Source organism: Rhincodon typus, chromosome 8 (assembly GCF_021869965.1).
Source record: "Rhincodon typus isolate 14 chromosome 8, sRhiTyp1.1, whole genome shotgun sequence".
NCBI classification, from domain to species: Eukaryota; Metazoa; Chordata; class Chondrichthyes; order Orectolobiformes; family Rhincodontidae; genus Rhincodon; species Rhincodon typus.
In genome coordinates this window covers 59,695,032-59,719,168 of record NC_063339.1, presented here as the reverse complement: position 1 = coordinate 59,719,168, position 24,137 = coordinate 59,695,032, and the positions used below count along the sequence as shown (strand labels likewise).

At 39.1% G+C, this 24,137-nt stretch overlaps 1 protein-coding gene across 1 annotated transcript in view; it reads right to left on the bottom strand.

Moving 5' to 3' along the window:
* Window positions 1–24,137, bottom strand: part of stxbp6 (syntaxin binding protein 6 (amisyn)) — a 190,520-nt gene that overhangs the window by 50,999 nt on the left and 115,384 nt on the right. Inside the window, exons 3-4 of the mRNA XM_048600397.1 lie at window positions 6,475–6,605; window positions 2,910–3,075 (exon numbers count right to left, since the gene is read on the bottom strand). Coding sequence (XP_048456354.1) covers window positions 2,910–3,075; window positions 6,475–6,605 — 297 coding nt within the window. The remainder of the gene's footprint in view (window positions 1–2,909; window positions 3,076–6,474; window positions 6,606–24,137) is intronic.

Sequence of the window (24,137 nt, the reverse complement as noted above, 5' to 3'; positions counted from 1 at the left end):
TCTGTTCCTCTGAATCAGGAGGTCCAGGATTAAATCTTACCTGACCCAGAGAAGTACATCGTTGATTGAAAATATCCAGAATTAGACCTTTCCACACAGTTGACTTATCAATAGTAAAAATGTTAAAATGAACTGAGCTATTGCACAATGGCCCGAACAAGCCCCAGAAGAATCCTGGCCATTTTCCACCAGCTATTATATATAACTACTGCTTTCATCGGTTAGTGTAATCCCTCCAGACAATGGGCAGAATCTACTCCAAAATAAACAATTAAATAAACAACTTTTTAGATCAAAAATCTTACATTGTAAAACAGCTAATTTCTTTCCTGAATATTACTGCTGTCATTTGAAAATCTTCAAAATTTTGAAGTCTTGATGACAATCAATTAACACCAATTGACACCACAAATATGGAATCACATTCTTTCAGATTTAGTTATTTTGATGATTTTAAAAGAGATGGTCTGTTTTGTTTCTCACTCCCAAGAAGAATGTAAACAGACAAAGCTCTAAGTAATCTCCATTTCTGAAATGCTAACAACGAATGAGAGGACAGTTCAATGAGAGGACATTTACATAATCTTATTAAAACATTTTTACATTGAAATAAAAATTCTGAAACAGAAAGGGAGAAAACAGTAAATATTAAAACAATCCATCTTTTGATTTATGGAAGATTACTGTGGCAAAGGAGCAAACTAAAACAGAACAGTATCTAGTACGTAGATATCAACAATTGGTTGGCACTGACGAATGTATCATTAAAACTGAACTGAATTTATGATACACAAATATTCATTATAAAAGACTACTGAATTGAGTGCATGTAACATGCAGCTACAAACTTGATATTTATCAAAAATAAACATTGATGTGAGAAGATAGCTCACTGACAGGCAGAGGAAATAAAAATTGAATCTCGTCCTTGTTTCTAGTAGACTATTTCTTGAAATGTAGAAGGGTCCTAGCTGATGGCAAGATGATAGCATTCATTAAAGCATTGCACTTGAATGGTTGATACTTCACTTGAGCACAACATTCAAGCATTTTCCAAGGGGCAAAAAAGTCATAACTACAATACATACAGACTGCATTTCAAAAATCAGCATTTATGTCACTAAACTTATTCATATTTTCAGAGTAAATCAACAATGCTGATTTCACCCAACAGCATCACTGTGTTCATATCGGATATTTCTGCTACCAACTCCTTTAGACATATCCTTCAGAGTAGCAATTGGGATCCGTAAAATTAAAGAACAATTGAAGTGCAAGACCAGTTAGCCCATTTTAAATCCAACCATCAAGATGGATCTCAACATTGTCCATCCCCAGCCATCCTATAGCCATTCAAATATTCCTTAAATAATTTTAAGGTCAATGCATTCACTATTCCATATGTTTATTCATTACATTAATCACATTTTCAATGTACTTATCAATGTTACATATATCTCGAGATGCTCTCTCAGATGCCTCATCTTCAAGCTGAAAAATCAAAATCTCCTTTATTACTGCTCATTACTCAAACTGCCATGAAAACAGTTTCTCTTTTGGGAGCGGGTGGTGGGGAGGAGGGGGCGGGGTCATAAAATTCACCCCTAGCTTACTGTCAGGTTTTCTCCTAATAATCAATCATACTACTTTTACACCGGACTAAAGCAAGATTTCAGTGTCTGAAATGCTGGAGTACATTTATACTTTGATTTTTAAAAGAATACACAGCAGGATATAGATCAGATGCAGGCATGGTCAGAAAAATGGCAGATGGAGTTTAATCTGGACTAACATGAGGTGATGCATTTTGGAAGGTCAGGTACAAGTGGTAAGTACACCGTAAATGGCAGAACCCTTGGGAATATTGATATGCAGAGGGATATGGGTGTGCAAGTCCACAGATTGCTGAAGGTGGCAGCACAGGTAGATAAAGTAGTTTTAAAAGAAAAGGCTTATGGCATGCTTGCCTAAATTGGAATGGGCATTGAGTATACGGATAGACAAGATATGCTGCAGCTTTATAGAACTTTAATTAAGCCACACTTGGAATATTGCACAGAGTTCTGGTCACCACACTACCAGAAGGATGTGGATGCTTTGCAGAGGGTACAGACAAGGCTTGCCAGGATGTTGCCTAGCATGGGGAATTTTAGCTATGAAGAAAGGTAGGATGGACTGAGTGTGTTTTCACTGGAACGCAAGAGGTTGACAGGTGACCTAATAGAATTTTATAACATTGTGAAGGGCATGGATAGAGGAGTGGATAGTATGAGGGTCTTTCCCAGGGTGGAGGGGACACAGTTCAAGGTACAAGGGGACAAGTTTAAAAGAGATGCGCAAGGCACATTTTTCACACAAAAGGTGGTGAGCGCCAAGAATGCCAGAGGTGGTGGTGGAAACTGACAATAGCAGCATCCAAGCAGCACTTGGACGAATTAATGAATAGGAAGGGAATAGAGGGATATGGATCCTGTAAGTAAAGACAGTTTTAGTACAGAAGGGCAAAATGCATCGGTGCGAGGTTGGAGGGCCGAAGGGCCTGTTGTTCCTGGGCTGTATTCTTCTTCATCCTTTGTTCTTCTTCGAATACCGATAGGATACGTGCTATTTCCTGCCTAAAGTCACCTTGCTAGTTTGATTAACTCCACCAAATAATACAAGTTTGTGTCTTATGGAAGGATTAAAAATTATAAATCTTCTCTTAGGACCCAAGGAATAAAAGCATTTCTTCAGAGATTGGTACAAAACAGCCTTGGAATTAGCAAGTACATCAACATATCATTCTTAAGCAACAAAAGCAGAAATTGCTGAAAAACAACTCCGCATAACTGACAACATCTATAGAGAGAAATCATAGTTAACATTTTGGGTCCCATGACCCTTCTGCAGCTGAGTGAAGGCAGGCTTACCTCCCAACACTTTAGATTGGCAATTGATGAACTCTGGCTTCTTGTCTGAAAGATATCGCTGAGATATATTGTGAAGGACCTGAAAGAAAGTGCACTTCTCGGAGGCTGTGCTTGCAACCCACTGGTCAAAGGCATTCTCAAACACTAGATCAAATTCAGGACAATCCTGAAAAGAAAAAAAAAAAAGTTATTTTATTACTTTTCTCATACTGCAACAATACAAATGGATAAAGAAAAATTAACCTGATTTATTATCAGTTGCTTAGTTTATAACTCAATTGCTAATACTAAATTGTTAATATACCAATGTTTGCACATCTGTTGAATACTAATCTTGTAACACTTGAATTAAAAGGAACTTGACTGCAGAAACTGAACCTTCACAATGAGAAATTCTTGTGCTTGAACTTTTTTTATGCATAATTTTTATTGGTCAGCTTTCATCAGAATACTAAGCTATCATAGCAGATGAAACAGTAAATTGATGTAAAATTTACAGTGACAGCAATGCAGGCAGCATTTTGCTTCATCGTGACACTAGTGCAAAAAAAATTCAGATAATGCAGCATATGGATCGAATGAGCTCACTTTGTTCCTTTAAATGATTCAAGTTGCTGGCAACAATTTTGAGGCAGTTTATTCTCTACTCCTAAAACACATAGAATCTTACTGAAACAGAGTTCCTGAGCCTGACAACATTCGACAGAGACCACTCCCTCTACAAAAACTTTGGTCTTCTACTCTATCACTCCAAACTGCTCTTCACCATCCCTCCTGCTATGGCACATTCCAATGCAATTAAGTATAACACTTGCCCCTTCACCTTTGCCATCCTCATTTGCCACTGCCCTGAATACACCTTTCAGGTGAAGCAGTAATTTAGCTCCACCTTTGCTATCCAGTCTATAGTATTCAGTATTATCAATGTAGTCTCCATTACATTGGTGAGACCAAATGCAGAGTGGGTGACTGCTTTGCAAACACCTGTTTGGGGTGGCAAGGTGGCTCAGTGGTTAGCACTGCTGCCTCACAGCACCAGGGACCCAGGTTCGATGCCATCCTTGGTTGACTGTGCAAACTCTGCATGTACATTCTCTCCGCATCGGAGTGGGTTTCCTCTGGGTGCTCTGGTTTCCTCCCACAGTCCAAAGATAAGCAGGTTAGGTGGACTGGCCTTGGTAAATTGCCCATAGTGTCCAGGGATGTGCAGGGTAGGTGGGTTAGCCATGGAAAATGCAGGGTTACAGGGATAGGGCTGGGGGGCACGATGGATCTGGGTGGGATTCTCTTCAGGGTGTCGGTGTGCACTTGATGGGCCATATGGCCTGCTTCCGTACTGTCAGGATTCTATGAACCGTGACCTCCACTGTCTATGAGAATGATCCCAACTATTTGATAATTTGCCATTTCCAGACAACACCTTGCTCTAAAGTTAATATGTCTATCCTGGCTCCGTTAGTGTTCCATCAAAGCCAAATGCAAGGTGGAAGAACTAACATCATATTTTCCTTTTAGGCACTTCACAGCTTTCCAGTGTCAACAGAGTATAGTATCAGACCCCGAACTCTATTCTCCCTTTTGATTACACCCCTGTCCCAGTTTGCACAAGTTTAGTCAATAGAGCTGAACTATTATCTGCTATTTGGACCTAACATTAACATCTACCCTTTATCTATTTTGCTTCTCTACTACAATTAACACACATTCCACCTTTTGCTTTTTCAGCATCTTTATCATCTGTTCCCCTTGCTCTACCTTCCCGCTTTCTATACAGGAAAAAAAAAATTTTCTAACCCTCTTCAGATCTGAAGTAGATTGAAATTGAAATATTAACCTTGTATCTCTCTCCACAGACCTACTATTTTCACTCTGCTTTTATCATAGTTACTATTCATTGGGAGTTTCATTCTGGAGGTGAAGACAAATATCTGTTTGGTACCTTAATTTGCTATTAATCAACGACCGCTGCATTTCAGAGTCTGTCCATTTTTATTTCTGTTTGAATACATGTCAGAGAGGCATTTTCGATTTGCTGTTTCTGACTTTAAATGAACGCGTCAGTGCACAGTCGTCATTGTGAGATATCCATGTATAAATGATTCTCATTTTTGTTTCAAATGTAGGTATTCCATGTACAAATTTAAAATCACAAAACAATCTGTTTAAATATCCTGCTCTCAGGAAACGACACTAATTTAATTTTAGCAAACTGGTTTAAAAAGTGTTTGTTTACTTGTTATCACAACATCAGCTCTTGCCCCAAGGTTTTAGGTTCATCATGCAACTTTTGTTTTTAATTTGTTCATGGGACGTGAATGGCACCAGTAAAGCCAGTATTCATTGCTTATTCTGCACTATCTTTGAGAAAGCAATGGCAAGCTGTCTTCTGACACTATTACAGTCCACATGGTACAAATCTATCAAGAAGGGACTTGCAGAATTTTACCAAAATAACAAGTCAGGATGGAGTGAGGCTTGCTCAGGAATTTGCAGATGGTGCTCTCATGCATTCGTTTCCCTCATCCTTCTATTTAACGGAAGTCATGGGTTTCGAAAGTGGCCTCAAAAGGAACCTAGTCCAGGTGTGCAGTGCATCTTACATATGGTACACACTGCATCCACTGGTTTTGGTGGTACAGGGTGTGAATGCACTGCATTGACCTTGATGGCATCGAGTACAAGAGTCAAAGGAGTGACAGTCATGTAGGCAAGCAGACTTTTTTAAAAAAATTCCAATTCTGCCTTATAGATGGTGGAAAGATATTGTGAAGTCAGGTGTTTGTTACTGACTGCAGAATTTCTAGCCTCTGACCTGTTCTTTTTGTCTCACTACTTGCAAGGCTGATTGAGTTAACCTTTTGGTCAATAGAGCACACAATATTCTTTAGCAAGGGAACCAGAACTGTACAGTAAAATACTCCATGCGTAGTTTCACCCAGCTATGAGGAAGCAGTTGAGTACATTGGGCACAACACCATGACTGCAGCACTGAACACTTCTGCATTTCAGAAACTTCTTAAGAGATTGGAAAGTGTTTATGTCCAAAAGCACCCAGGTAACCTTACTCTAAGTCACTGAAATGTATGCGCAGCAAGCAATTAAGAAGAAAACTGGAGTACAACCAAAGTACGAATTCTTCCTCCAGTACTCAAATCCTCGTGTTGAAGACTAACATACTGCTTTCCTTATGAACTGCATGAGCCCAAGAGTGTATAGACAGCTTTCTTTGCTTTTAGTCCCTGCAAAGATAGTGATCCCTTAAATTTAAAATCGTGACATAATGGTAATGTATTTAATTTATTCATATTTCTATTGCTCAGCACATTAAGAGAGGATAGCAAACCTGTGCATCTCAGGAATATCTGGTAGAAAACATGGTTGCCTGGTGCAAGGATTTGGACCTAAAGCCCAGACATAGCATTATAAATTGCATGAATAGTTACGTACATTACCACTTAACTTCTTTTGTATGCTTACGGAAGTAAGACAAGCACAGAATTTCTTAAACTGTTTTGTCTTCATCATAATTATAAATGTGCCTTTTATTATTTGCTTCATCACTGACCCTGTTGGGATCGATGCCATTCACTTGTCGGAGCTGATCAAGCATCCACTGTGACCTTCTCACAAAGGAGGACGAGCCTTCAAACTGCTTGACTTTGGTAACGGACACCAGTGCTGGTTTCTTATTGGTCACTGGGATCAAAAAAGAATACAAAGTCAATTACGTGACAGCAATACAGACAGCCCTCGATCAACTTGCCCACGCAGAGAGAATGACAATTTGAAAATGGCAAAGTGACTGATTACAATAAATAACAGTAATCAAATTATTTTTCAATAACGTCATAACGTTCCTTTATCATTCATTTAATTTTAATGGTCTGCAGGCAAAATGAGATACATTCAGGTCTTTTACAGCTAGACCTCTTTGCAGAATTTATCAATTATCCGACGTCAAATGCTTCTTGAGATGTAGCTGGACGTGTGGTCTACCTCTATCAAAATTCAAACAAAATTGCACCCGCACCCTGCTCAAAGCCTTGCCCCCAATTCTCCAACTTCACTCATATCCATAACCTGGATTTTGCTATCAGGAGCGAATTATGGTGCTCAAGGCTGACCTTGTAGAAATTTCTGTGTGCTGCATATTTCAACTTGTCTGACATTAATTTCATTCCGTGTCAGCTACAGTGGATTTCCAGCATCCAGCATTAATGATGTTACCAAGCAAGTTCAGCAGGTGGTGATCACACTGAAGGAATGTCATAGACAATAGACTAGGAAGTAAAAGCCACTGATCATCCCTCACTTCTTAAATCACAGAGTAAAATAATTTGTTGGGATATACATACAACTAAAAAAAAAGTTGAAATATCACAAGCTTCTAAAAGCTACACATTTTCATTACAGTGAAGAAACTTCACATTCTACAAATGAAAGTAAGATTTTTAAAGAACTAGGCAAGTTGTTTCACAGTGTTTATGATTTAGTCTATCACTACCATCCCAGTTTTACCTCTTGTAACATGCACAAATTTTTCAAAGGTTTTTGCTGTGAGAATAGAAGGGCAAAATGTGGAAGTGCACATGAAATCAAGTAGCCCAAAATTTCCACCTGCATGGACTGCAACACCAAACCTTGCAGAGCAGCAAAGCATCACAGACAGTAATTTCCGGATGCATGCTTAAACTCACCTCAGTTTCACAGGGTAATGACAGTGATTCTCTGCAACCATATCATCCTCATTAAGTAGAGATAACACAGTGTGGAGCTGGAGGAACACAGCAGGCCAGGCAGCGTCAGAGGTGCAGGGAAGTTGACGTTTTGGGTCGGGACCCTTCTTCAGAAATTTCTTTTCTTTTCTGAATAAGGATCCTGACCCGAAACGTCAACTTTCCTTCTCCTCGGACGCTGCCTGGCCTGCTGTGTTCCTCCAGCTCCACACTTCTCTGACTCCAGCATCGGCAGTTCTTACTATCTGAGATCTCCATTAAGTATACTTTTATTCCAGTCCTTAACCTTAACCACCCCAAATACTTTCTGCTTCACCTTTCGCTGCACCTTTGACTAGGTGCAACGGTAATGCACTCTGCTCAAGAATCTTCACCTTGCTACTTCTCTATTTGCCTTTAATAGAGAATTCAAAACCTATACATTGCCTTTCGTGGCGAGCTCTGGTGCTTCTCCGTTTTTCAATGCCCAGTAATTTTTCACATTTGTAAAATGACTTTGTAAAATACTGTACAAGTATGCAAAGCTTTCAGTTCCGTTCTAATGTTGAATTCCAATCATTTCTTTAGCTTGACACGTGATGGGACTTTCACCTAAATTAGAATATTGCAACAATGAAAGGAACCATTATTTTGGAAGTGAGTTGTGCTATGTTCTGATTAAAGGTCTGTTTGTTTTTCCACAGATGCTGTCAGCCCTGTTATTTTCAGCTTTTTGTTTCAGAATTCCAGGATCAGCAGAATATTTTCCTTGTTACATTACGTTTGCTGATTAGTCTGTGCTTCATGGGTCTCTTCACAGCAAATGAGAGCCAGACAGACATTCTTAAATTACACCACACTATAAACACAGAACTCAATTAGAATCTTCTTCAAAACTGAAAGTTGGAATGTGGCAGAATGAAGTACAGAAAATAAGGAAAAAATAAAATTAAGAAATAAAACAGATGTAATTCTCAGTGCTGAGCTATTCTAAAATGAGACTGAAAAAATAAGATTTTGTGTATTCCAGTCACTGTAGGAGGCAAATTACTAAATATTATATTTTGTATTAAGGAAAATTAGCTTGCCAGATATTTTCAGCAGAGCTATATAATTAAATGATTCAGACTCCTAGGTTGGATTTGCAAATTTCAGAACATCATGTGACATTTCAACTGAATCAAGAGGCAGACTTATCCATTCTGTTTTGCTGCTTTATCTCTGGTCTTTCTGCACAACGGTAATTGCCACTTGGAGTTACGTCGTTGGGACTTAGTAAAATGGAGAATTTTACCACCTTGAGATGTCATCTGCCCATCTTGCAAATATTATTTATCTAGAGTGTTGCCTCATGACAATGAGTGACAGATAGTTAGCACTGCCTTCGAGAATTAGAAATTAGACAAAGGGCATTTCCTTGTAAATTATACCTAGAACAAAAACTGTAATCACCAATTGCTTTATATTATCGGTGTTTACTACATGAACTTCTGAATTAAAATACAATACAGACCACAAACTTTTACATTGCTAATGTCATATGGTCAATGTTTCTTTATAACAAAAGCTAGTTCTACTAGATTGGCTCCGAGAAAGGAATGTATTCAGGAACTAAACAGACAGCATTCCAAAATTAAACGGAATGCCTCAACTAACTTTACCACATGAGATTATTTATTTTTATAACATTCCTACGCGAGATTGACTGAATTGGGAGGTATTATTTCATGTCCAGCCTAAAGGACAAGAGGCAGAGCAGTTCAGGCTGCACTCTCAGGTTAACAAAACTTACAGTTACACATTATTGCAGAGTTTCTCATTCAATTCAGTTTATGTATGCAGCTCATTAGATTTAGAATTTTGCTGGACAGCTCTGATGGTCAATAATTGCACTTGTTAATTGAACTTTTATTATTTAGAATAAGCAGAATGTCAAATATTAATTTTTAAAGATCTTGCAGTATGCATTTCAATAACTTGTATTTAAAAAATACACAAAATCTGTCTGCAGACAGGCTAAAGTGTGTGTGGAGTATTTCACTTCAGTTTACATTTTTTTGTAGCACAAACAGACCATTCAACCCAACAGGTCCTTTATACCATTTTACTCTACATCACGCATTCTTCTCCCTCTCACCTAACTATTATTATGCTCTTCAATTTCTCTTTCTGGTCTTCATCCGGCTACTGCTTAAATATATGCAGAATAGTTGTCTCAAGCACTTGAGTATTTTTATTATATCTTTGGCAAAAGTTTATCTTAAACTTCCTATGGATTAATAAACAGTTCCAACCCTAAGAAAGAAACTAGGCAGATAGCTGCACAGGGAAGCAATTCTGACAGCCCTGTTCACATTTAACTTGCGTGAGGACGACCTGATTTTTTTTTTTTTTAAATTCTGGATTCAATACACTCGAGCTTATCAATTCATTTCTTCCAATGGTCACCCAAATCACACAGAATCTGACAACATTATAACAGAAATACAGGCCATTTAGACTATCTCAGTTATCTGTAAGAATAATAGGGTGGTTATATTTGGAAAGTTAAAATCCCCTACCATAAACTGGAACTGCCAAAGTGTTAAGGGCTTGGATGAAGAATTTGTTAAGCATGTACAAGAAAATTTTGATTCAGTGTGTAGATGTACCCACTAGAGAAGGTACAAACCCTGACTTACTCTTTGGAGTAGGTGACTGAAGTATCAGAGTTGAGGAGGAAACAATTTGGAGCCAGTGACCATAATTCTATTAGTTTTAAAATAGTGATGGAAAAGGATAGACCGGATCTAAAAGTTAAAGTTCAAAATTGGAGGAAGACCAATTTTGATGGTATTAGTCAAGAACCTTCCAAATTTGACTGGAAGCAGGTGTTTGCAGGTAAAGGAACAGCTGGAAAATGGGGAGCCTTCAAAAATGAGATGAGATAATGAGAGTGCAGAGACAGTGTGTTCCTGTTAGGGTGAAGGACAAGGCTGGTAGGTGTAGGGAATGCTGGATGACTAGAGAAATTGAGGATTTGGTGAAGATAAAGAAAGGAAGTGTATGTCAGGAGTAGACAGCAGAGCTAGAGGGAATCTTCAGAAGAGTACAAAGGCAGTAGGAATATACTTGAGAGGGAAATTAGGAGGGCAAAAAGGAGACATGAGGTAGCTTAGGCAAATAGGGTTAAGGAGAATCCAAACAGATTCCAGAAATATATTAAGGACAGAAGGGTAACTAGGGAGAGAATAGGGCTCCTTAAAGATCAGCAAGGCTGCGTATGAGTGGAGTTGCAGGAGATGGGGGAAATACATCAAACATGGGGAAATTAATAATGACAGCTTGAAAAATGCCCACGTTACAGAGGGTGGTGGTGCTGGATAGTTTGAAATGCAAAAAAGTGGATAAATCCCTAGGACCTGATCAGACGTACCCTAGAACTCTGTGGGAAGCTAGGGAAGTGATTGCTAGCCCCCTTACCAGGATACTTGTATCATCGATAGCCACAGGTGATGTGCCAGAAGACTTGACGTTGGTTTAACACGGTGCGGCTATTTAACAAAAGGTGGTTAAGAAATGCTAGGGAATTGTAGATTGGTGAGCCTGACATCAGTGGTGGGCAACTTGTTGGAAGAAATCCTGAGGGACAGGATTTACATGTATTTGGAAAGGCAAGGACTGATTAAAGATAGTCAGTATGGCTTTGTGCATGGGAAATCGTGTCTCACTAACTTGAGTTTTTTTTGAAGAAGTGAAGAAGAGGACTGATGGGGGCAGAGCAGGGGATATGATATGGACTTCAGTAAGGTGTTTAACAAGGTCCTTCACAGTAGACTGATTAGCAAGGTTAGATCACACAGAATACAGCGTGAACTAGCCACGTGGATACAGAACTGGCTTGAAGGTAGAAGGCAGAGGGTGGCGGTGGAGGGTTGCTATTCAGACTGGAAGCCGGTGACCAGTGACATGCCACAAGGATTAGTGCTGGGTCCACTGCTTTTTGTCATTCATATAAATGATTCGGATATGAACATAGGAGGTATGGTTAGTAAGTTGTCAGATAACACAAATAGGTGGTGTAGTGGAGAGCCAATAAGGTTACCTCAGAATTTGACAGGGTCTTGATCAGATGGGCCAAAGGGTTAAGGAGTAGCAGATGAATTTTAAATTTAGAAGGGAGGTGCTGCATTTTGGAAAGGTAAATCAGGGCAGGATTATATACTTAATGGTAAGGTCCTGAGGAGTGTTGCTGAATGAAGAGATCTTGGAGAGCAGGTTCCTTGAAAGTGGGGTTGCAGGTAGATTGGATAGTGAAGGTGGTGTTTAGTATGCCTGCCTTTATTGGTCAGTGCATTGTGTATATGAGTTGGGAGGTCATGTTGTGGCTGTACAGAATATTGGTTAGGCCACTTTTGAAATACTGTGTGCAATTCTGGTCTCCCTCCTTTGGAAAGATGTTGTAAAACTTGGAAGGGTTCAGAAAAGATTTACGAAGATGTTGCCAAGGTTGGAGGCTTTGAGTTACAGGGAGAGGCTGAATAGGCTGGGGCTATTTTCTCTGGAGAGTCGGAGGCTGAGGGGCGACCTTACAGAGGTCTATAAAATCATAAAGGGGTATGGATGGGGTAAAAGGGAAGGTATTTTCTCCAGGGTGGGGGAAGTCCAAAACTAGAGGGCATAGGTTTAAGTTGAGAGGGGAAAGATTTAAAAAGGGACGCTAGGGGGCAACTTTTTAAATGCAGAGGGTAGTGCATGTATGGAATGAGCTGCCAGAGGAAGTGGAGGAGATTCGTACAATTACAACATTTAAAAGGCATCTGGATGGGTATATGAATAGCAAGGGTTTTAGAGGGATATGGGCCAAATGGTACTAGATTTATCTAGGATATCTCGTTGGCATGGACAAGTTGGACTGAACAGTCTGTTTCCATGCTGTACATCTGACTCCGTAAGTCAGTACAAGCCTTGATTTTTCTCAGTGTGGAGTTAATCAATGACGCCCTCTTACTTGAACTACATACCTTCTTTTCAAGCAACTGCCTATTTTTACTCTTTTCATTCCTGCTGCAAGCCTTTCAATACGGAGACATGAAATGTTACTTCTCTCCAACTTGTATGCAATCAACATGTAGTAACTTGTGCACCTTGAACGGTTTCGTATTTTTAATGAGTTAATTCTCTTGTGCTTATAAAAGCCCTAATATTTCATTTCAAATTAGACAATAACATATTCTGTTGTAACACTGTTTAAACTCTAAACTCATCACATGCTCCTCATACTCATACTGCCAACGATAGTTTAAATTAATTTCATCATGTCCCCTTTAGATTAATGCTAATTAAAGTGATTTTTCACAATTACTCTTCCTTTCATGCTCCTTCTCTCCTTTCAAGAATGTATTTATTTCATATCTGAGGATATCTAAACTGATTTGTTAACGTTCACTTTTTCCTTCCTAGTTATTTGGGGCAGATCTGTATCAGTGGACCTTTTTTTCCTCATCCCATTCCTTTATTCCTGACTTTTCAATAGTTTTCTATCTTTGGCATCTAATGTGCGATTGTCATTCCCTATTGTCTGTTATCCACAAATGGTTTGCCCCACTTCGTTTCCTGAAACTAAAATCAAATCATATTTTAATTCCTGTTTCAACAAGAAAAGAAAGAATGATCTAGAAATCAGTCACGGATGCTTTTTAAAAAGTGACAATATGGATTGACTGCATTCTTGTCAGTGCTCAGGCATTTGAACGCCTATTATTGTCATATTGTTCTTGCAATTGCCCTTGAACTGTTTCCAACTCTACTTGTTCTGCATTGTTTGGTGGCCTGCAATATTCACTAAGAACTGCACAATTTTTTCTTACTACTTCCTATCCATATCGAATTTGTCTCAGCATTAGAACAATCAAGAAAAAGTTGATTAACAAAATCCTTCAAATTGTGCCATACCACCCTTTTCCGATCACCCACCCTCCACTAACTCCTGAAAGTGTGGTCAGCAGAAGTATTACGATCCAGGCCTGTCAAATATAACCCTCTTCTCTTTATATTTACTAATTATATCCCTGATAGTAATTAACCTATTTAATCTTCTATTTTTGCTGAATGTTTTGTGTATTCACAAACATACCTTGAAACCAAAAAGAATAGAATTTTTGGATCATTGATTTTTTTTGCCCCGGTGCTCGCTCTGTAACCACAATTGTCTTTGCTTTATGATTCAATGCCTGTCACTTTCTCTTTTCTCTCCTTTCTCTGTCTTCTCCACATCACTACCCCCCTCCAAGACGTTCTTGCTCTTTGATTCAGCTAAGCCAATTGATTTTATATTCAACCCTAGTCCCAAAACTAAGTATTGTCATGATAGGGGTAAAACTGGATGATCAATTTTCAGCTTCACCATCTACCTTTAATACCTGGGATCTCTCATGGAAGAATACGGACTTAAGGTGGCTACAGTAATCACACAGATTACAGGTTAAGCCAGTTCATGGAATCAGCAATAAACAAGATAACAGTCAGAAACTGTCAAAATAATTGAAACAAGTCATTCAGATCTGTATCTCCTGCTTGATTTACTCCTTTCTGTAATTTTCACATAATGGGATGAATATCACCTGCAGATTATCCAGCTTTTAAAGAAACACATATGGGAATACACAAATGACTATTTCAGGCAACCGCTTTTCAGCACAAGAAGGGAGAAGAATAATGAATTGATAACAAAACTAGAAAGCTGTGATCTTCGTTGCCGACTAAGCCTCTTAAAAAAAGTGCTTGGCTACAAAACAAAATTGGAGAAACATTCATTCACGAAGAACAAGGATTTCTACAAGTTCAACACTGCTGAGGATACAAATTATCAATTAACTAACTATGGTCTTAGGTTTAAAAACTTACCAAGGACTCTGTTTAAAACAGCCTATTCTTGGTTTCCCTTCTTGTACTAGATACTCTCTCGGGGTTGGGCTGATGAGTGGAAAGTACTGTTCATGCCACACAAATGCACATCTCCAATAAGACAAACTAACCACTGCTCCTTGACATTCAATGGAGTTATCATTGAATCCCCCACCATCAACATCCTGGAGGTTACCATTGACCAGAAGCTCAACTGAACTCAAACACAGTGACTACATGAGCAGATCAGAGGCTAGAAATATGGTGGCAAGTAATTCACTTCCTGACACCCCAAAGCCTATCATCTAGAAGGCACAATTTGGGAGTGCGATGGAATACTGCCTACTTGCCTGAATGAATGCAGTTCCAACAACATAACAAGCCTGATACCATCTAGGACAAAGCAGCCTGCTTGATTGGCAGTACATCCACAAGCATCCATTCCCTCCACCACTGATGCTCAGTACCAGCAGTGTGCATTACCTATAAGACTCACAGCAGAAATTCAAAGATCCTCAGACAGCACTGTTCTCACACGATCACTTTCAACAAGAAGGATGAAGGGCAGCAGACACATGGGAACACCACCACCTGCAAATTCTCTTCCCAGGCACTCACCATCCTAACTTGGTAATATGTTGCTGATCCTTCAGTGTCACAGGCCAAAATCCTGGAAATCTCTCACTGAAGACATTGTGGGTCAATCTACAGCACATGGATTTCAGCAGTTCAAAGAAGTCAGTGCACTATCATCTTCTCAAGGGCAACTAGGCATTGGCAAGAAATGCTGGCCAGGCAGCAACATCCACGTTCCAAGAGTGAATAAAAAAATTATTTTAACTCTTTGATTTCCCAGATTGGAGGATGGTGGACAATTGTGTTTCCCAGGAGTCTGTTTTAGGGCTTGCATTTTTAAATAACTTTGATATTGGAACAGACTAAAACATTAAAACTTTATAATACCACCAAACCTCAGAGAAGAACACTAACGGATTGCAAAGGACATAGGTAGGGTAGCAGAAAGGAGACAGAACTTAATATGAAGAATCATGCAATTATGTATCTTGACAGAGGGATTAGGGAGAGAGAACTGGTTTTGATTTTACGGTCCCATGTACCAAAATACAGTAAAAAGTTTTGTTTACGAATGGTACAGACCCCAATCACACCAAGCAAAGGATGTGCTGATCAACACAACTTAGAGGCATACAGGTTACATTATTTGAGGTTAAAGTCCTTGACAATGGACAGAAAAAAGCTGCTCCTGAATCTGCTTGTGCACATGTTCGGGTTTCGGTATCTTCTGCCTGAGAGATGTTGTAGGAGGTCATTACCAGGGTGTGATGATGGGTCTTTGATGATGTTGGCTGCCTTTCCACGGCAGCAGGCCTTTTCCATAAAATTTATAGTGTGTACAAGGCAAAAGGAACCTCAAGATCTTGTAGGAGCAGTAAATTCTTAGTTATGAAGCCCAAATACAAAAGGAAGTTATATGCAAAAATTTGATAAAGCTCTGCCCTTGGGGAAGAGCGAGGGTCCTCAAGAGGGTGCAAACAAGATTTAGCTAAACAGTTCTACGGATGAGGTATTTGGCTATAACATTAGGTTGCAGAAGGTGGGATTGTACTCCTTGGAGTAAGGCAAATTGCGGGGAGTTCAAACAAGAGTGCCAGATTTACACAAGTTGGACAATGAAAGGCTGTTGTTATAGCTGATAAATCTGAGACTCAGTTCTTTACTAAGTGTTTGGGCAAGGGATGTTTTTTGGGGACAGTTTGGGGCATGTGAAAAAGAATTTCTAACACTAAGAAATAATAACTGAGATTCTCAGAAGGGTGGAGAAAGTGGAGACAATTAAATGAAAGAAGCTGAATGGGCACTTGAGGGCAAGAACATTGCTCAGTGATGCAGTTAGAACGAAGGGACTGGGACCGACTGGACTGCTCTAAACAGCCAGCGTGAATTCTACAGACCAAATCATCTTTGCATTCCATAGACAATGCTATGGCTCAACTGTACTGCTTTCATCCACGTAACCTAGCTATATCGTCAGGAACTCAATGGATTTCTTCAGCACATACTGCTTTTCAGTCTCCTGTTTTGTGGATTTTTATAAACATTCAAGGCATTTCTAAATTACAATCAAACCAAATAACTCTTTACCCAAAGTCAATATCACGCAATCTTGAACGTTTAATACTTGTGGCTCACGTTGCAAAATGTTAATGATGATAAATACCCGTTTATAGCTTTTGCAAACACACAATATAGGCGGAGTGTAAATGCATTCTCTTGCCTATTCTGGCCTCAAATCAATCTCAGAGATTGGCAATAGCACAAAATTCTGGAAGGAAGTTCTGTTTCACAAACATGGAGAATATTTTTAGTACCTAGATGAAAATAGCTAGTGTAGAGTACCAATACAAGTAAAGCCTACTTACTGGCTAAGCATTTGATATGATGTGCTGGTATAATTCCACATTTCTGCCCATTTACTTAGGTCATCAATTTACTGCTGAATGTAGTTTAGGAAATCATATTAACGTCAGTAAATTTCAAGCTCAACTTGCTAAACAGGTTTTCTGGCTTCAAAAAGAAGTTATGCCATCTTTTAAATTGCAAGAATTAATGATCCAGAGTGGGGAAGAAAACAGAAAAGGCTCTCTGATGCCATTAATTTTCTAATGGAAGCAATGAGAATTTAATACAAAAATCAATTTTCTCTCAGCATTTAGTCTGACTTCATTTGTTACTAGGCACAGTAAATGCTGTGCAGTGCAAACTGGGAAAGTACAGAGAGATACTCAATGGGAACCATAAGTCAAAATTTAGGAACAAGTTTAACCTATGGGATCACTTTCTGGTGTCTGTGATCAAATGAAAATGATTTTTCAATTATATGCTTCCTGAAATATTAGCATCTTAATTACAAAAATGGGACCTATGGAATTTCAAAATATTAGCTTTGCACCATTTTCTTAACTCAGTAAATGAAATGATCTTCCACCCACCATGTAAAAGATTAGCCGAACAACAGAAGTCATCACTAGGGATTCATTTTCAATTTAATCTTCAATCTGATTTCAACACTATCTTCCTGTTAAAACTGTCAAAATGGTCTTGGCTCCTATCTTCTCTCTCTCCTAGACTATCTTTTTAGAAGTATATTCTTGACTTCTCTAGCAGTAGTAACTGCATTACCCATGGTCAGGGCTTCTGGGCTTGAGGTGGGAGAGTAGTAACCTGTTTATTTACCAATTTGGGCAAGATTAAGGATACAAAAATAAAGTGCACGTAGAATGAGGTCTGTCAAATTAAAGAAATGGGGGGCCCTAACTCCTTCAATAGGGCTGAAGACAGATATATCTATTACTTGTCTGCATTCTGTCATTATTTCATTTATCAAAGTGCTGAAACCAAACAGACTAAACACGACCAAGATATTGCAATAATCTCGTGCCTTTTGCCAGGTAACCATCAAGCGCAGTAGCAGAACATTGCTGTTACTTGACTTCTTATTTGGAAATCTGAACTAATGACCTGGAAACATATGGCAGGTGGGAATTTAAATTCTATTAACTAAACAAAGCCAGCAACAGGAATGTTGATAGGAATACAATGGAATTGCTATTTTTTCCCAGTATGGCCTGTTTGTGACAACAGCTTATAAAAACATATTGCACCCTGATCCAAGAACTCCTCTAAGCAGATCACGCTGCAGAAAATTCTGCTACAAAGATTTGAGGACTACACTTTCCCGTATCCGTAACTTGTTTATGGTGACTACAAGGGTCAAGGAAAGCACGGTCATGGGACCAAAGAATGTATTTCAGTCCCTGTACACAGTTGTAATGAGTAACGAATTCTGTTACCTGAGGTCCACAATGACAAATGTGATGCAAGGTGTATATTTTGTATACATTTTAATATCATTTACTTGAGTGTTTAGGTGTGAGTTAGCGTCATGTGGGCTTTGAACTGATGGGATTTAATGATTACCTTGTAAATTACATAGCCATGATAATTTCTATTAAATACAGAATAATAGTGCATATGTTTCTGGTGTATATTGGGGTGTTGTTTTCATTGTGAAAGTTTTTATGATCCAATAAAATAAAAAGTTGTGCAATTAACTGTCTTTAAGACAGAGATAGATAGATTCTTCACGCATAAGGGGACCAAGGGTTATGGGGAGAAGGCTGAAAAACATAGTTTTGGACATGTATCAGCCATGATTGAATGGTGAAGCAGACTCGACAGGCCAAATGGGCTAATTCTGCTCCTATATCTTATGGTCTTATTCGACTTTCAGTTTCGAAGGTCAGAAATTTTTCCTTTAGATTTGGAAAAACGGCCAATATTTTGAAAACAAAACTTTTGGGTTCCAGTCAGGCGTTTGTGAACTTGGATCTGACAAAACAGTTGCTACTGACAGGAGTGTTTAGAACAGTTAAGAAATAGGTGTAAGAACTTTAGTTTTGAAGTCCTCGACCCGAGTGGCAAGTGATGAGCACTGGCTACATGCCCACCAATGGCCCTACATCATAATCCATTCCAGAGTCCCACTACGAGGCCACCACCATTGCTACTGCTCCACCGCCAGGAGTACCCCACTGGGCCTACCACACTGCTGCTGATGCAACCGCATCCCCGGTGATCAGTCAGGATTATTAATTCAGGACTACCGCATTGCAGCAGCTTCAACCCAACATCCCAATTCCGATGCCGCCCTGCCATCACACCATCTTGAAAGCTGGTGCCTCCGCCACCACCTTGAGTGCTGTGCTGGTGGGTCCACCAGCAAAGTTGCCACGCTCTAGCAGCATCTCTAGCCACTGGCCCCACACTTCAATGCCACACACTCTCAGGAGGGCGGGCCCACTCTTGTCCTAATGAAGACTCAAAAATGCATTTTTTAAAGAGAAGAAAGAGCAAAAGAAAAGAGCAAACGAAAAAAAGTAAAAAGAAAAAGAAACAAAGCAGATGAAAGTGATTGAGCTCCAGGCCATAATTTCACATGCAGCATTGCCACTCTGCCGCCACCTTGGTATTTTGTCATAACTACGATGCAGCTATTTGCAACTGACAAAGCCTAATGCACAACAACACTTGTATGACGCCCAGGAAGAGGTGATCAGATCCTCAAGACAGGGTATTGAAGCACAGGTAAATTAAACCTCAAATGTAGAAGAGAAGCAAATTCTGTGGCAAGAGTCCTGAAAAGGGGCGCTTTTCAGTTTAATGGGCTTATCTAATGCTTCTAAATCTTTAAATATGTTATTTGCAAATTGGTTTACAAAGAGGTCCACCTCAAGGATGCTTAGGAGAATGTCTCCTTAGGCTTTAGGTATTGGTTATTGCACCAGAGAGTCACTAGCAGACGACAGGATAAAAAAAATCTCCTTTAGGCTGGTGTGCACCAGCACAATGACCAGTGGCTTGGCAACAGATGCCAACTCAAACAACCCATACTGACATTCAGTAGCTTTATGCATGGCACTTGCAGCAGAATCTTCTTGTCAAGGATTGGTCTGTTCAACGCTCAGGAAAGGTGTTCCATACAAACACACCCCATCTTAAAAGTTTTGTTTCTTATAAAATACATAATCTTTTTTTCATGGAAGAATGCTGAAAGATTCTTAATCTGAACTATAATATAAACAATGTCTGAACATTGACTTATAGACATGCATCAGTCTAGCGCTTTTAACTTCTCTATCCGAGGTTGGAACTTGTAACCACATAAATGAGTAGTATTAGGTATTCTGCAGGTAATGAACAGTTGATCTGGACCACTACATACAGGGAAACTACATGCAACGGTGATTGGGTGTCTGGGTCATGGAATTTCCAACAAAGGTAGATAAATTCTATGCATTGTAGGAATTATAATTTACACTCTTCCATGGACAGGGGAGAGAAGAGATCTCATTCTGTAAGAGCAATCCCACAGAACTAGATAATAGAGGAAATGTATGACAGAAGGATAGCACGGTCAACTGCAATGACAGCAGGAATGAGAGTGAGAACAGATAAAACATCATGATCACAGTCAAGTAGTTTCAATCATAGTAGTTGCATAACAGTTGTATTTGGCAAGCTAGAAAATGTCAAATAAGTAGTTACACATAATACATTTACTCAGATGCAGCAGTGAACTATACTATTTCTATAAATCATAAACATGCATAGTCCTTTCGCACATCTATAGACATACCCCTCCAAATACTCCAATTTTCCTAAAAAGATTACACATTACATCTGCAAATAGTTTTTAAAAAAAAATTTTTTTCCTGTTCATATAGAATTCACATCAAATTTGTGCTGTTAAATATCAAAGCAGCATTAAAAGGAAAATATAGTGCTGTCAATGCAGGAAAATGAATGAATATTTCAATTTACAGATTTGTTTCCAAAAACAAATAATTTTAAATTCCATAATTACTTCATATGTCATTCTGAGGCTTGCATGGTGATATAGATTAAACAATTTTGATTGATTGAAATTTAAAACCAGTGCTTCATTTCAGTCACGTAAAATTAATTTGATGATTCTTGTCAGTAACATTTCTTCATTCAATGAGTAAACACAGAAGGGAAAATGTTAAAAACGAATTCTGGCACAAAATTCCCCCCATCAAAGCAAGAAAGAATATAACTTTCAAACAGTTTAACAGCAATATAAAAATAGAGTGGGGTATTCATAAACTTAATTTTCATTTTGCTTTCAGGTGGCAAGCAATTGAATTTTAGTACCAACTGTTCACTGTCCGTTACCCTAACTGCCATGTTTCATTTATTACGAAAATCTCAAATCCAGTTACTAAATATCTTCCATTTAAACACTGCTGAATGGTAAAATAAAGTCTAGTATCTTGATGGATGAATGAACATAAGCAGCATGCATTGCTGAAGAGAGGATTTAAGATCAATGAGACATGGGAATAAAACGCGCACAAAATCATTGAAAATAGCAGGCAAGGTAAGAAAGCAGTAAACATTTAAAACAACATGGCCTTTATACATAGAAATAAAAGCCTGGATTTTCAAGAGCTCTGCTCCTTAGTGATAATAATACTAAAGTCCAGATTCTAGAAGCCCAAACAGCATTAGCAACTATTATTCCATCATTTTCACCTAGTTTGTGAATGCATGGAAGGAAGGGTGAGGACAGGAAGATGAAAGTCACAATTATTTCTTAAATATGCAGACTGCATATTTAAAAGTGCAGGATGCTTGAAAGCAATTTTATTACCCAGGATGCCAAAATAATTTATAGGTTTTAGGAATTTGAAGAAAAGACCAAAGCATAATTTTTTTTTGGAGAGCCCGGTGACCTGAATTTTTGAAAAAGCCAATTGTGGCGTAAAAACAAACAATTCAGTACTTGGAATTTCAACATGTTCCTTTTTTTGAAATGACACAAGCATTATTGTAGGGTTAAAAGCTGTTTGACTGCTTCTACATCTATTTTAATCACAGTGGGAGACTTAACTTTAGATTGATTGATAACTCCAAGTGGTAATAAAGGCATTAAGCTGTCTTTTGTCTGGGCTACAAATACAAACATTCGTTTATAATTTAAGTACTTGAAGGGCTAGAGATGTATTGAAATGTACTTTACCAAGAGTGCTATTCCTTATTATAGTGAAATCTGCAAGAAGAACTGTACTTCCACATAGAGACACCAAGAACTGCAGACGCTGGAGTTAGAGTCTAACAGTGTGGAGTTGGAGGAACACAGGTCAGGCAGCAGAGGAGTAGGAAAGTTGCTGTTTCGGGTAGAGACCCTTCTTCAGAACTGCAGCTCTTGCTATCTCCAAGTGACTTATATTCCCACTGCGAAGCCTCTTTCAAGAATGCCCACCTTGAAGTTGTCCTCCCCCCAGTTCCGAAGGCCCCCAACCCAAAATGTCAGCTTTCTACTCTTCTGCTGCTGCCTGACCTACTGCGCTCTCCAGCTGCACACTGTCTTAGACAGTGTTTCCACATAGCTCAGGAGATCTACTATCCATTATGAACAGTTGATGAATTGGTATGGAGTTTAAGAGCAGCCAGTGCTTTGCTAGCAGGCCACAGAATGGCATGATAGGCTGAGTGATTTTATAATGGGGCGAGGTTCCAAAGCACTGAAGTGGGAGTTGTATCCTGCCCACCTCAATAATTGACAGGCCACAGCCCACATGGCTGCCTCTGCGCTATTTCATAGTACAGCAGGCCAGAGTCTGGTAAATACTTTGCAGGTACTGAGCAGCCCGGTCTGCTTACAACAACATTGAGCAACATTCAAGCTTGGACTTAAGTGGCAAAAAACAAATACCAGGCAGGGACCATTCCAACAAGAGGTGTGCAAATTCTTCTTTGTCAATTAAGTCCATAATTACCAAATAGCATACTAATATTGAGGGTCAACATCAACCAAATACTGAACTGCATTAATTATCTAAATTCAGTTAAGAGATGGTAATTGGTTGGGAATTCTGAGCAAACAACTTCACCAAACTCTGTCCATCAATTGCAAGGCACAAATTGAGGAGTATGACAGAATACTCTCCACTAGCCTGGATGAGTATAGTTTCAAGTACATGCAATAACCTCAACACCAAAGACAAAGCAGTTCACTTTACCAGCCACCCCCTCCAGCTCATTCACTCACTTCAGTGGCAATAATGTGTACATTTACAAGCAACTCAGTGAGGCTGTTTTGTAAGCGCTGTGCATTGTTAGAGCTGTGTTTCGTCACTATGTAACCCTGAAAATTGGCAGTCTGTGCACAGAGTTCCCTGAATAACCAACAGGTCAGAGACTTCATAAGTTGTGAATCAGTTGTTGTGCATCCTGAAATCAAATGAATGTACCGGGAGGGGAGAGATCAAGGAAATGCAAGTCCTGGCAAGCCAGAAAAGATCGTATCAGTGAACCCTGTGGGAAGGATCATTGAAATGCCTTCCCAGTTTTCCCTCCATCTATTACACAAATGTCAGCACTTGTATCTGTCTGTATTTGTGTGAAGGAGGAGTTTTAAGGGGGTCAGAGTTGTAACAAGGAGAGCTACATGTTGACAGTTCACATCATTTACATACAGCTACAACACATTTATTTGCAATAAATAATGAGTACAGAAACCAGATGGGTACTTTACATTAACCTGGGTGTAAAAGAAGGTACATTGGGGAAATTTTGCATACTTTGATAAATCCTTAACTTTTGAGACACTTCAGGAATAGTGGAGATTATTTCAGCATGCTACCACAGTGAGGTGTATTTCTTGCCTATTTTCTGAAAATTTATTACTGTGCTAACAGTTTAAAGAGCTGGAGAAACTCAGCATGTCTGGCAGCAGTGGAGGAAGTTAATTTTTTGAGCCAATGGGAAAGGGGCAATAAAATTATGGTTTTTATGGTACTTACAAGGGGGAAAAGCACTACAGGAATGATATAATTGAGGAAAAGGTGTTAATCGTAAGTGTTATCAGCAGAAAACAAGTCAGCTCTGCTGTAAGCAAACACATACAAAACAAGATACTGGGGCATGGGAACATAAATGTGAGTATTTTTTCCATTCCTGCTGCAGTGTTCCAGCAAACCCCATCTCAAGCTTGCGGGGGGGGGGGGGGGGGGGGAACATT